The 14,939-nt window shown below is 38.1% G+C and overlaps 1 protein-coding gene across 2 annotated transcripts in view; it reads left to right on the plus strand.

Moving 5' to 3' along the window:
* Nucleotides 1–14,939, plus strand: part of TESK2 (testis associated actin remodelling kinase 2) — a 129,585-nt gene that overhangs the window by 57,770 nt on the left and 56,876 nt on the right. For both annotated transcript variants that reach the window (XM_046661604.1, XM_046661606.1), the window contains exon 3: nt 6,722–6,843. In XM_046661604.1, coding sequence (XP_046517560.1) covers nt 6,722–6,843 — 122 coding nt within the window. The remainder of the gene's footprint in view (nt 1–6,721; nt 6,844–14,939) is intronic.

Genomic DNA, 14,939 nt, shown 5'->3' on the forward strand with positions numbered 1-14,939 from the left:
GTCCTTGGACTTCTGAGCATGTTTGGATAGAATCCTCTGTTCTGTAGAACTTTAGTTTTCTCTGAGGTTGGACGCCATGCTCTGTTTCCTAAAGGGAAATAAATAAATAATCAATCTATCTATCTTCTCAGTGTTTTTTTGTCAATGTGTTTTTTAAAAGGCCTGGACGAGTACTCATCAAGCTTGGAACAATAACTATTTCTAGGAATGGGCACAGACTATTGGGATTAATGGATCCAATAGTAAAAAGTGACTTATTTCTTTCTTTTTTTTTTTTTTTTAAATTTGAGGAAGATTAGCCCTGAGCTAACTGCTGCCAACCCTCCTCTTTTTGCTGAGGAAGACTGGCCCTGAGCTAACATCCGTGTCCATTTTCCTCTACTTTATATGTGGGACGCCTGCCACAGCATGGCCTTTCAAGCGGTGCCATGTCCGTACCTGGGATCCGAACCAGCGAACCCCAGGCTGCCAAAGCAGAACATGTGCATTTAACTGATGCGCCACCAGGCTGGCCCCTGACTTATTTCTTATTTATAGCATTTTAATGTGTTACAGAGAGAATGTAGGCGTGTATTTCTTATTTAGTTAAAAAATGAATATAAATTGAAGTTGAAAAGCTATATTTTTGTTAGAAAAGTAAGTCAACGGCCAGCCCCTGTGGCCTACTGGTTAAGTTTGGTGTACTTTGCTTTGGTGACCCAGGTTTGGTTCCTGGGCCTGGACCTACACCACTTGTCTGTCAGTGGCCATGCTATCATGGTAGCACACGTACAAAAAAAGAGGGAGATTGGCAACATATGTTTGCTCAGGGCGAATCTTTCTCAGCAAAAAGAGGAAGATTGGCAGTAGATGTTAGCTCAGGGTGAATCTCCCTTAGCAAAAAAAAAAACGAAAGAAAGAAAAGTAAGTCAATAATTGTGGAAGAATGGAAAATGAAGAAAAATAAAAGGAAGGGAAAAAATCATTGATAGTTCTGTCACCAATGACAACCACTATTAACATGTGATAAGCTTACTTCCACTTTCTTCTGTTTTAACATAGGCTTGGCACATGCCATATGCAGGATTTTTTCTCCCCACACTTAAGAAACTGTTCTTTATTTCCTAATGCTAAATTTATGGGAGAAAATAAAATACGTTTTTTTACTTGTTTCTCTTAAGTTTTGGAAACTTTTTAAATCTACAGAAAATTGAAAGAATGGTGCAATAAACCCCTGTAGTCCTTTCACCTAGATTCATCAATTATTAATATTTTGCTACATGTCTTTATCTGTATTTTTTTTATAAACTGCTTGAAAGCAAATTGCAGACATTGTGACAGTCTACTCTTACATACTTTAGTATGTGTCTTCTAAGAATACATTCTCCTGCAGAGCCATAGTGTTATTATTTATACCTTAGACAGTTAACCTGCATTCAGTAAAATCATTTCATATATAGTCCCTATTAAAATTTTCCCTGTTTACCTCCAAAAAGTCTTTTACAGCTTTTTGTGACCCAGCGTCCAATCAAAGTTTCATACATTTCATTTCAGTGGTTATGTCTGTTAATCTCTTTTAATCTAGGATATTCCCCTACATTTTGTTTGAAGAGTACTGTCCAGTTGTCTTTTAGATGTTCTGGATATGTCTAATTGTTTTCTTATGATTAGATCCGAGTTAAACCTTTCAGCGAGTATGTTGCATCACATCAGAAGGCTGATAATGTCGGGTGTCTCACTTTGGTAACGCTAAGTATGATTCCTTGGTTAAGATACTAGCCACCAGATCTCTCCATTGTAAAGGTACGTTTTTCTCTTTGTAATAAATAAGTAAACTTGAGGGTATATACAAATTTGAATATTGCTATTTTCATTTAAAATTACAGTGTGCATTTTCTCTGTCATCTCAGACTCACCTGATATGCTAAAGTCTTATGAGCATATAGTTCTTTTTTTTTTTAAAGATTGGCACCTGAGCTAACAACTGTTGCAATCTTTTTTTTTTTAATTTCTTTTTCTCCCCAGATGCCCCAAGTACATAGTTGTATATTTTAGTTGTGGGTCCTTCTAGTTGTGGCATGTGGGACGCTGCCTCAACATGGCATAATGAGTGGTGCCATGTCCGCACCCAGGATCCAAACCAGTGAAACCCTGGGCCGCTGAAGTGGAGCCCGCGAACTTAACCACTCGGCCATGGGGCTGGCCCCCATATAGTTTCTTGTTTTTATTAAAAACAATATGTATTTTATTGAATACTTACTATGTGCCAAGCACTGTATCTCATTTACCTAGCATAACGTTATTTTATCCTCCATAACAGTTCTATGAGATAGAGGCTGTTATTCTTTTCATTTTACAGCAGATGACTTCAAAGAGAAGTCACACTAATCATTTAAATGTTAAAACTTGGATTCAGGGGCCGGCCCTGTGGCCAAGTGATTAAGTTCGTGCCCTCTGCTTCGGTGGCCCAGGGTTTCACTGGTTTGGATCCTGGGCGCGGACATGGCACCACTCATCAGGCCATGTTGAGGCGGTGTCCCACGTGCCACAAATAGATGGACTCACAACTAAATAAAATATACAACTATGTACTGGGGGTATTTGGGGAGAAAAAACAGGAAAAAAAAAAAGATTGGGAACGTTGTTAGCTCAGGTGGCAATCTTAAAAAAAAATGTATAAAAAACAAACAAACAAACTTGGATTCAGTGTGCTCATCTCCATAGTTCAAGCACTTCACCACTCTCTATGCTGTTCTTTAGAAAGTGGATTTGGAGATCCTGTGGTAGCATCTGATGAGTTTAAAAGTGAAGGAGAGGTGGTAATTTTCTTACCTTGGTGATTTTCTTTTCCTTTCTTTTCTTTTCTCTCTTTTTTCTCTCTTCTTTCTTTTCTTTCTGCCCTCCTTTCCTTCCTTCCTTTATTTATAATTGTGGTAAATTACACATAACATAAAATTTACCATCTTAACCATTTTTAAGTGTACAATTCAGTTCATATTGTTGTGCTACCAGTCTCTGGAACTCTTTTCAGCTTGCAAAGCTGAATCTCTGTACTCATTAAACATCTCCAAATTCGTCTCCTCCCCACAGCCCCTGGCGACCACCATTCTTTGTTCTGTCTGTAGGAATTTGGCTATGCTAGGTACCTCATATAAGTGGGATCATATAGTATTTGTCTTTTTGTGACTGGCTTATTTCACTTAGCATAATATCTTCAAGGTTTATCCATATTGTAGCATGTGTCAGAATTTTCTTCCTTCTTAAGACTGAATAATAGTCCATTGTGTGTATATACCACATTTTGTTTATCCATTCATATGTTGATAGACACTTGGGTTGCTTTCACTTTTTGGCTATTGTGAATAATACTGCTATGAACATGAGTGTACAAATATTTTTTCGAGACCCTGCTTTCAATTCTTTTGGGTATATATCCAGAAGTAGAATTGCTGGATCATATGGCAGTTCTATTTTTAATTTTTTGAACTCTTACCTTTATTCATTTATTTATTTAAAGATTGGCACCTGAGCTAACAACTGTTGCCAATCTTCTTCTTTTTTTTTTCTGCTTTTTCTCCCCAAATCCTGCCAGTCCATAGTTGTATATTTTAGTTGTAGGTCCTTCTAGTTGTGGCATGTGGGACGCCACCTCAGCATGGCCTGATGAGTGGTGCCGTGTCCACACCCAGGATCCTAACTGGTGAAACCCTGGGCTGCCGAAGCGGAGTACATGAACTTAACCACTCCGCCACAGGACCGGCCCCTTACCTTTATTTTTAAAGATATTAATCTCTTAGGAATCCTCTCAGTAGTAGTAACAATGATCTATGTGTAGAGGACAAACTTAAGTGGAAATAGACCTTCCTTTTACTCTGAAAATCTAAGTAGATTTGAGGACTAATTAATTTTTGTGCTTGTGACAACTTGGAATAAAAATCTTCATGCATTTAGGTAAGTTCCCCATATTTTGTGGACCTCTGTATTTGATGGTACTTTTTTCTTCCTTTATCATTTGTAGTCTGTTCTGTACTTAAAAAGAAAAGAAAAGAAAAGAAAAGAAAGGAATCTATCCAAATCTATTAATCCTTTGAGGTTTCACAGAAGTCCCACAGAGTTTTCCCCTAAGTCCTCATTCCATCATTTATATGAATATCTCTTGTGCTGTATTTGATTCTTCATTCTCTTTCTTATCTGACTAGCCAAATAGCTTATGTCTGTCCCTTTCTGGATGGTAAACTTCAGAAAATTTTGACCAAATCTTATAGGTACTACCTTTTTGTTTACATCCTCCCCTCAACCTCTGCCACCAAAAAAAGAAAAAGAAGAAAAGCACTCTCACCCCATCAGGGAAATCACCTGGATAACTAAATGATTCGCTGGCCATTAGAAAGTATATTAGAAGTATCATTTAACTGTTGTTGCATTTGTTTTCATTGTGCCCTTGGATGTGCCAGGCTTTCTAGGCACTGAAAGACACAGATGATACAATATAGATCCTGGTGTCAAGATGTTTTATAGCCTGGTGAGGAGATATTTATGTAGAGAACTATGTGATGAGTGGTATACTGGTGTTATGAGTGTTGTTCTGAGAGCGTCTAAAGAAGGAAACCACAGTAGTTCCCACACAGAGTCAAGGAAGGCTTAGAGAGGAGGAGATATCTGAAGGTGGCCTTGAAAGATAAGTAGAAATTGAGGGGCTAGAAGAAAGGAGAATATTTTATGCAGATAAAAGACAAAATACAATGAATTATGAACATGTTCATCATCTTGTTCACTTGTTTAAGGAAGTAAATTTTTTTCTGTTTAGTTTGAAACACAGAGTGTTTACCCCTGAATTTCACATGTTGTTTTAATATCAGACTTCCTTAGAAGCAGACATTTTGTGAAAACTCAGAGTATAGCTTTCAGATGATGAAAAGAAAAAGAAGAGTGACTTTCAGAATGGAGAGCCCTTATTAAAACACAGATGTCTTCTGTAAACAGAGTTGGAAAAATACTGTCAGTGTGTTCTTTGTATATAAATCTCTCTTTTAACTTATCCATGCAGGATCTGAAAAGGAAAGCCACTTCTCTTTCATCCATCACGAGGTACATGACAAGAGAATCATTGATGCACTAGGAAGAGAGTTGGGTTCCAAATCTCTCTAAGTGATCTAGAAGAGGGGAGAGACAGCCAGAGCGCTGCCTCACTTTTTCTGATCAGGGTTCCCGTGGCTCTGAGTCTTTTGCTTCCTCTTCCCCTTCTTCTGTCTGGCCACTCTGAAACATTGTTTTGTTGAATTTGAAGATAAGCTGTGATGTCTGTCTGGTGTTAATAGATATGCTAAACTTCTGGGGCTATTATCATTTCAAGGAATTTCTGGAGATGGAAGAGTTAAGTAGATTGTCATGTTTTCTATTGGAATTTCCACTTGGTCAAATATAACATACTGAAATAACAGTCTTAAAGTCCAAAAGATGATGACATTTTTGCATAGCAAGTCTTTGTTGTGCAAGATCTGAAATGAATTTTTTTTTTTTACATTTTATTTTTTGAGGAAGATTAGCCCTGAGCCAACTACTGCCAGTCCTCCTCTCTTTTGCTGAGGAAGCCTGGCCCCGAGCCAACATCGCACCCATCTTCCTCCACTCTATACGTGGGATGCCTACCACAGCATGGCGTGCCAAGTGGTGCCATGTCCACATCCGGAATCCCAACCGGTGAACCCCAGGCCGCCAAAGTGCAACTCGCAAACCCAACCACTGCGCCACCAGGCCGGCCCCTGAAATGAATTTTTTTTTAAATCAGAAAGGAATGAGGTCCTTGGTACTTCATAATTTTTCTACTGCTTCATTCATAATTTCTCAGTATGAAACACATCTCAGTGAATAATTGAGTTTCTTTTGGGTGAGACAAAATATTTTCTCTAGTAGTCTCATTTTGCTGCTGCTGAGACCACATTTAGAAGGTGAGAACATAATTTTCTTGCAAGTAAAGTGTTGTGGGTTTTTAAACCTGTTGAATGTGCATTGAAATTACAAGATAATATTTTTACATGTAAAATAGATTGAATTCTATAGAGGATGATTGTTTTAGAAATAGACTTACCTCTGTACATATGCATAATAGTGTGAGTGGCGTGGCCCATGTTTTTTTTATCTGACTTGAGTGTGTTTAAATGATTCTAAGGTACTTTGGTTGGGTTACTACAATATTAACTCTAAAAGGTTTACTGACTTCTTTCTATATTTAACATGTGATGCTTTTTTTCTTATATATTTTATGGTGGTTGGGGGAGATTTCGAGGATGTGGCTTTAGTGACCTATAAAGATAGTTTTATATAGTTCATTAAATGTTATAAGACTTATGCATGTATCTTTTCTGTGCACTTACAATTCCACAAAAGGAACTTTTTCCTGTTAGTGTCTTAAGACTCAGCAATGCTGGTCATAAGGAACCAGCCTAATAAATTTCCCTAATTTTTTTCTAAGCTATTAAAAAAAGACATGACTTCTTATTAACAGTGTTTTTCTGACCAGCTTAATATGAAACAGTTTTGGTCTTGGAGGAATAAATTCATCTTCCTTAGTAGAAGTGATACCCTAATGTAATCAGAGTTTACAGAAAAACATGCCCTACCATATCTGTTTTATCTAAACTGGCACTAAACCATCTTGGCACGTTCTACATGTGGAGACTTTGACCTCATATATAGCTGCTGTGCCCTTGAGCCTCTTTTCTTGTTCTATTTTATTTTCTAGGTGCGCCACCGAGCTTCTGGTCAGGTGATGGCTCTTAAGATGAACACGTTGAACAGTAACCGGGCGAACATGCTGAAAGAAGTGCAGCTCATGAATAGACTCTCCCATCCCAATATCCTTAGGTAATGGCTTTTTCTTCCTTCTGGGGATCTGAGAAAGCTGAAACCTTATTGGAGCCTTGTTAGAATAGCGTTAACAGCTCAAAGGAGGGGTTCAGGATTTCATGCTGAATCTATCTTGCTGGGGTTTAGTTGTGCTGCAGGTCTTTTTCTAGCTATTGAAACCTAATTTTCTGGTAATTAACTGCATTTAATAATGTAACTTCCTCTGTCTCTCAAATTGCTTTACTCTTTTTTTTTTTAAAAAAGATTTTAGTTTTCCTTTTTCTCCCCAAAGCCCTCCGGTACATAGTTGTGTATTTTTAGTTGTAGGTGCTTCTAGTTGTGGCATGTGGGATGCCGCCTCAGCATGGCTTAATGAGCGGTGCCATGTCCGCGCCCAGGATCTGCACTAGAGAAACCATGGGCCACTGAAGCAGAGCACGTGAACTTAACCACTCGGCCACCAGGCCAGCCTCCAAATTGCTTTACTCTAGTAGCAGCTCATTAGAACAGTTATTTCCTATTGCTGAGTTAGTAATTTGTCAGAGACAAATGATTTTATTCTCTATGTAGTTATTTTTCTTAATTGCCTTATAAAGAATCATAATTAAATCAATGAATGAAAATAAAAGTGAATTATGCCCCCAGACTATCTACTCTTAACTTTTAGCTTTCAAGTGAGGAGACATAGTTTACCTTTTTAAAGGAAAATTATTTTATATGTGTAATAAGGTTATGCAATCATCACTTTCTAGTGATCAGTATCTGAATCTTTCTCACTTTATCTTGATTTTTTAGTGAGATGAGCATGTTTCCAAGTGAAAGCAAATAAGACAATTTCAGTCAATATATATTTAAGTAGGGCTTATGTATAAGATACTTTATTTTATTTTTTACTTTTAAGTAAGTGACAAAATTTTAATAAGAAAATCATAAAGGTACTTCAGGGGGCCAAGGTTGGGTCAGTTTGAACTTGGGGTCACAGAACATGTTGGTTCCATTCCTTCTGACTGTTTAGAAAATGAGTTAAGCTCTTGGAGAGAAAGCCAAAGGAACGAGGAGGAAATGATGTGGCCAGCCCAAGAGATGTCCTGGGCTATCAAGAACCACCAAGCTCATCCTCTGTGAGGTTAGGGCTACTTGCCCACGCCTAACATGTAGGTGGTACAAAATGGCTTTCAGCGAGGGGGACGGCATCATTGTAGAAAGGAGCTTAAAGGTGGACAGAGAGTTGGAATTTGGCCTTAGCAAATGCAAGACAGGGGATGAGGGACGACTTCCTCAGACTCCGTCATTCTGCTGTGGTTGGTGCCACATTATTTGCCCTTTAGAGAAGTGGAGATCTTGATACAGCCTAGACGAGTCCCACCGCCGCTCAGGACGCTCTGGATGCAGTAGTTCCTGTTGTTGAGCCAGCTGGGCAGCTCCAGGTTGGGGAGGGGAAAGTACTCTTGGGCAATGAGTAGGTGGCTTCTTTGAAGGGACAGCGACAAGGAAGCCCATAGGTGTGCAGGGGCTCTGGGCAGGATTGCCCAGGGGGAGTCTTAAGTGTCAAGCATATCATAGGCATTGTCAAATGTACAGCTACCGATTTGTTCCATACACGGGATTTTGACCCATACACTGGCCACTTCCTTATCCAGAGTTATTTCCACCTTCTGAGGAGCAATGAAGGGGACAGTGGTCTTTACCTCGGCACTGACAGTCACGTTTCCAGGAACAGCAATGGGGTCAGGTTCCACAGTCAGGGTTTTGATCACCACAGGATCCTTCCCCTCATCACAGTTACCCAGGAAAATCTACTGAGCCGTCTGGGAGGATGCTTACAGGAGCCGCAGGGCCAGCAAGAAGCAAGCCCACGGCGATCAGGAATGGAGCCTGCATCGAGGGTCTCGTTGCAAAGGGTGGGTCCACTCCTGGTTAACTACCTGTAAGATGACTTAAAAAGTTAAAAGTGCTATTTACTTAGAGTCGTTTGTTGCTAATATATATATTGGACTAGATCGAAATCATGCAGCTTAAGTATGACTTAACATGTTTGGTCAGTGGTGGTAAATTAAGGAATTAGATTAAACTGCTCACTTGAAACTTTCTACCTTTATATAGAACTATTGGCTTTCTAGTCCACTACAATAATGTTTGGCCAGTATTTTTGTTATGATGACTTTCTTTCCAATCCATAAGTCAGATTAACACATTTTTTGAGCATCTAGTATATGCCTGATGATGTGTCAGACTTCAGAAAGGTATAAAAGTATGTATAAAAAGGAATGTCTGCTGGCAAGGAATTTACGCTCTAATTGAGGATTAGGACTTACAATACATGAAAAGAGAACTAATAAAATCAGCGAGGACACCACTACTTGGGTAGAATAAATTCTAGGTGCTATAGAAGTTCAAAAGAGTAAGCAATCATATTAACTTGGCAGAGTCAGGGAAGCTTTCCTGGAGGAGACTGAGTCGGGCTGGAACTTGAATTTTAATAGGATTTTAGAAGATAGGGAAGGAACTCAGAAAGGAGCAAAATAGTGATTTAAAGCACAGAGGTGAAAGTACAAAGTTTTTTGAGGAGTCAGTGAATAAAAATCCATTTGGCTAATAATAACAATAATGAGAAAACTACCATTTATTGAAGGCTGTTGTGTGCTGGATGCTTTACTTATTTAAAGATTTTATCACAGCTGTTCTCCATTGAATGAACTGAGGCTAGAGATTAGGTGTTGGCCAAGATCTGTGACTCTGAGGCCTAGGCTCTTTCTACCATGCTTCTCCTGGAAGAAGTGAGGATTTGATAGGATGGTATTGGTAGATAAAGGTGGAAAGGTAGAACTGTGCCAAATTATTCAGAAATGCTTTGCATAAAGCCAAGAAGATTATAGTTTATGCCCTGTGTATTATATTCTGAGCAGGGACTAGCATGAGAGAGGGTAACGCAGATGGCAAACATAGAATGGTTTAGTGTTGGGGAGACTGGTGGCCAAGAGATCAGTTAAGGGCCCTCTATGATGTTTAAGAGTAAGATGGATGAGTCTTGATGTGATATTCTGCTTAGGAATTTTTACTCTAATCATATTTTCATCTTGCTTAAAAAATATTATTTTTATTGTTTTTGTTATTATTACAGAAGTGATACACTGTCCCTATGGAACATTTAGAAAATAGAGTTAGCAAAAACAAGAAAATAAAAGTTGCCCTATATCTCAGTACCTAGGGATCAAACTAGTATTAACATGTGGAATATTTCCTGCCAATATTTTTATTTCACCACTTTTTTTCTCATTTTTTTTCACCATGAACTTGACTGATGAACGCATGGGAAGATTAAATAAATTTTATTCTATCACAGCAAAATTTTAAAATATAGTTGTTATATGATACAAGTAGTATAATATAGTATAATGATTAAAAAGGAAAGTTCTATATTCTAGATCAAGCTGCCTGGATTCAAATCCTGGATCTTGGGAAAGTTTACCTCTCCGAGTCTTAGTTTTCCTGTCAATAAAATGAGGATATTGACAGTAAAGATGGAGTTAATATTATTTTTTTTTTTTTGAGGAAGATTAGCCCTGAGCTAGCTGCTGCCAATCCTCCACTTTTTGCTGAGGAAGGCTGGCCCTGAGCTAACATCCGTGCCCATCTTCCTCTATATGTGGGATGCCTACCACAGCATGGCTTGCCAAGAGCTGCCATGTCCGCACCTGGGATCCGAACCAGTGAACCCCGGGCCACTGAAACAGAACATGCGAACTTAACCGCTGTGCCACTCGCTGGCCCCTGGAGTTATTATTGAGGATTAATTAAATTAGTATATAGAAAGCATCTAGGATAGTACCTCGTTTGTGTTAAGTGCCCAGAAACTATTATTATTGGTTTCTTTTCCTCTGGCTATTTCTTTAAATGGTCCATTGAAACCTGTCTGTCTTTTACTCATTCACTCACCAAACATTTGTAGAGTATCTACTGCTGTTTTTAATGCATTCAAGGGTTTTCTGCTAGAGTAATGCTGTTGGATAGAACTTTCTGCAATGATGTAAATGTTCCTTATCTTTGCTGTCCAGTACCCACATGTGGCTAATGAGCACTGAAATGTGGCTAGTGTGAACAAGGAACTGAATTTTTAGTTTTATTTGACTTAAATGTAAATTCAAATTACACATGAAGCTAGTAGCTACTGTATTCGACAACAGTGGGCTGGGGTCTACCTACGTCTTTGCTCTTGTTTTGCCAAATGTATGTGTGTTCCAGCCTAGAAACATGGTGGTGTGATAAAACCAGTGATACCATTCCTATTCTGATGTCTTGACCTGTTTTCTTAGCCTATCTCTTTTTGGTTCCGTTGCTCAAGAATGACACACCCCTCCCTTTTAACTTACAAAAAATAATATTCTTTGCTCTCAGCTAAGTTTTCTAATGTACAAAAGGTAGTGTTAACTTGGTCTTTGCGCTAAGGCAGCAAATGAGATAATGTATACAAAGCCTGGGGATCTGTTATAATCCATAGTAAGTATATAATGCATGATAATTATTGTAATTATTGTTAACCATGGTGGATTTGCACTCTTATGGTGCATTTTTGTTCTGCATAAGCCATCTGTCTCAAATATACTGTGATTAAAAGCCTGGAGTGGATTACTTTTTAAAAGAAACTTCTAATTTTTTGTATCTTTCATGTTTTTGTGTCTTCACTTTCATTGTATATTTTGAATATGACAAAAGGAACTTACCCTACCAGTGGCCTAGAGCAAGTGGAGTCCTCTTGGCTTTGTCACCCAGAGGAGTGCTATAGCAATAGAAACGTTTGTTATACTTCCCTTGGATGCCTTAAATATCAAACTAAGCATGTGTATGTTCCATTCTCAAAATTCTTAGAATTTTTATTTGCTAAATGCTTTTTTAGTTGTCTTGTATTTTTCATAATTTAAATTTTTTGTTACTATCTGTTAGTGTGGTGCTTAGTCTGTTTTCAAGCTATAAATAATATAAGCTCTCTTTTATAGGTGCAAACCTGAGGTAGAAGTATGAACCAAAGTTTTCTTTCAAAGTGAGATTATTAGATTTAAATTGGGAAGAATCCATCCCTCGGAACCCCAGGATTTTTACAGACATGCCTTCTCAGGGGCTGACCCCGGGAGGGAAGGTTGCTGAGAGATGAGGCTTTCAGTTCCCGTCTGCTTCATCCAGCCAGTGAAGCTCCAGTTTTTATCTGTTGTATATTGAACTTCTGTATAAGGGTTTTGAAGAGTCTCCTGCTTAAAAACAATGAAAAAGTTGAAAATTACTGGATTAGTGATTTGGAAAGTCTATTTGGGAGGGAAGGCTATCTGCATGACCTGCCAGATGGTAGGCATCTAATCTTCTGGGCATGCTTTGGTCCTCTGCTGGCACAGCTGTTTTATGCCCAGCAGGAGTGAGTGAGCTGAACTTTTGCAGTTTTATTTCACTCTTTTTCTTGAGCCCAACCTCCCTACTTCCCCCTTTCCTTTTATCTTTCCCCTTCCTAAGATTTCTAGTTGCAAGGAAAAGAGTGGGCCTGGTAAGTCATAGAGGCAGTAGATGTGTATATTTTGTGTGTATGTATTTTTTTAATACATGGATACAGTTAAGATTGTTTGTTTTATCATCAGTTGTTCTGAGTTATCAGTTAAAAAAAGGAACAATAAAGTACTGTGTTGAATTCAGGGACTGATTATTTGGGCCTCTTGTGAATAAGGTTGTTTATGCCAGGAAGTCTTGTGCTCAAGATCTGTAACCCAAATCCATGCCCTGCTCACTTCCACTCCCCAATGGCCTTTCTGAGGACCTGTACCAAGGCTTGTTCTCATACCTCTTTGTTATTCTTCATGCCATGGGAAATGTAATATTCTTTTAGGCTCCTCATTCACATTCTCATGCTTGCTTTCTTTTCAGGCCACATTCTGAATTTATTTTCCTATCTATTAATTTTTGTTCAGAATTGTTTTAGCTCCCCTTCAAAATCCGTTTGCAACAATATGATTGCCATTTTGTTAAAATAGAATATGCTTTCAATTCACCAAATATTTAACTGGAACTGCTCAGTCCAGCCAAGTGATATCATGGTGGACACAAGAGAAGTAGAGGGCTGCTGTCTCCTACACTGTCTCCTTAGGAAGCAAACTGTGCGTATAGGAAACAGGCTAGTCTCAGTTAAGGCTATGAGGATATGGCAGGATATTTTCCCAGTCTGAGTTATTGAGATAGCTATCTTTCCAGTTACCCATTCTGAAAATCCCAAAGTCATCTTTAATTATTCCTTGCTTCTAATCAGAAGCTAAGCTCTTGATTTTAAATCTTCAAAGACTTTTGCATCTGTTCCTGCCCTTCTACATGTTAGTTCAGCCGTCTTCACTTTTGCCTGGAGTGAATTATTTTCACTATCTCTTTGCCCCCCTTTTTACTCTTCCTGATACACAGCTCTAATTGTATAACTTATTTCTTAAAAACCTTGTGTGGCTCCCATTGTTGTCAGAATTGAGTCAAAAATCCTGTAGACTGACAGTTAAGGTCTGATATGTTTTTGCAGCCTTATCTTCCATTATTCCTCTTAAGCACTTAACACAACTCCATGAGTTCTTAATTGTGTTCTCTTGGACAAGTTATTTGACCTCTAGGCTTTAGTTTCTCCTTTGTTAAATGAGGGGAATGGACCAGATCAGTGGTTAGAAATAACATTAACTAATCAATTAAAACCACCTTAATTAATGTTAAATCATTTTTAAATGATCAAGTTTAAAAAATATGTTATCTCAGGGATGTGTGTGTGTATTCCAGAATAAATGGGAAGCATTTAAAAATTATGGCTTACAGTAGATCTTTCTGATTTTGTCATTGTAATCCTAGTGAGTAACTAGATGAAACAGTCTCAGTGTAACCCTCAAAGCAAATTTTGTAACACTGGCATGTTGCTAAGGAGGTCTTAACATTTTTTTCTCTTCTCTGTGCCAAAGTAGAACATCTAATGACTTAGGACTTGAGTCCAAGTTCTAATTTCATGTAACCAGAAAAATTTTGTAAAATAAAATATGGAATAAGCTTCAGTAATATTTATGTCATTATCTGGGGGGTAGTGAAGTAGTAAAACCCCAGAAAGAAGATGATTTTTATTGAAATATGGTTGACATATAATGGAAGATGGTTTTTAATATAGTCAATGACTACCATTTATTGAGTACCTATTATGGACCACTGTCGATCATTTTCCTACCCCCCCCCCCCATTTTTTCCTTTATAGACCACTCCATCTCAACAAATGGAACTGACATTCATCCATTACTTAGGCCAAAACCTAGGAGTCGTTTTTAATCTCTTTCCTTCACACCCTATTTCCAGCCATCAAGTGGTTCAGCATTATCTTTAAAATATGTCCTGAGTCTGACTGCTTATTACCACCTCCACAGGCACCATCCCAGCCCAACCCTTCTAATTGATCTCCCTTGCCCCACAACAGCCAGATTGAACTTTTTTCCCCCTGCTTTTTATTTTTAATTGAGGTAACATTGGTTTATAACATTATATAAATTTATAACATTATGTAAATTTCAGGTATACATCATTATATTTTGATTTCTGTGTAGACTACATCATGTTCACCACATAAAGACTAATTACCATCCATCACCATACACATGTGCCTAGTCACCCCTTTTGCCCTTCTCCCTGCCCCCCTTCCCTCTGGTAACCACCAATCTAATCTCTGTATCTATGTATTTGTTTGTTTGTTGTTGTTGTTATCTTCTATTTATGAGTGAGATCATACAGTATTTGACTTTGTCTGTCTGACTTATTTCACTTAGCATAATACCCTCAGGGTCCATCCATGCTGTTGTAAATGGCAAGATTTCATCTTTTTTTTTTTTTTTACAGCTGACTAGTATTCCATTGTGTTTATATACCACATCTTCTTCATCCATTCGTCCCTTGATGGGCACTTAGGTTGTTTCCAAGTCTTGACTATTGTGAATAAAGCTATGAGGAACATAGGGGTGCATATGTCTTTACGCATTCATGTTTTCATTTTCTTTGGATAAATACCAAGCAGTAGAATAGTTGGATCATATGGTAGTTGTATTCTTAATTTTTTGAGGAATCTACATACTGTT

This window comes from Equus quagga, chromosome 5, assembly GCF_021613505.1.
Source record: "Equus quagga isolate Etosha38 chromosome 5, UCLA_HA_Equagga_1.0, whole genome shotgun sequence".
In the NCBI taxonomy this organism is placed as follows: Eukaryota; Metazoa; Chordata; class Mammalia; order Perissodactyla; family Equidae; genus Equus; species Equus quagga.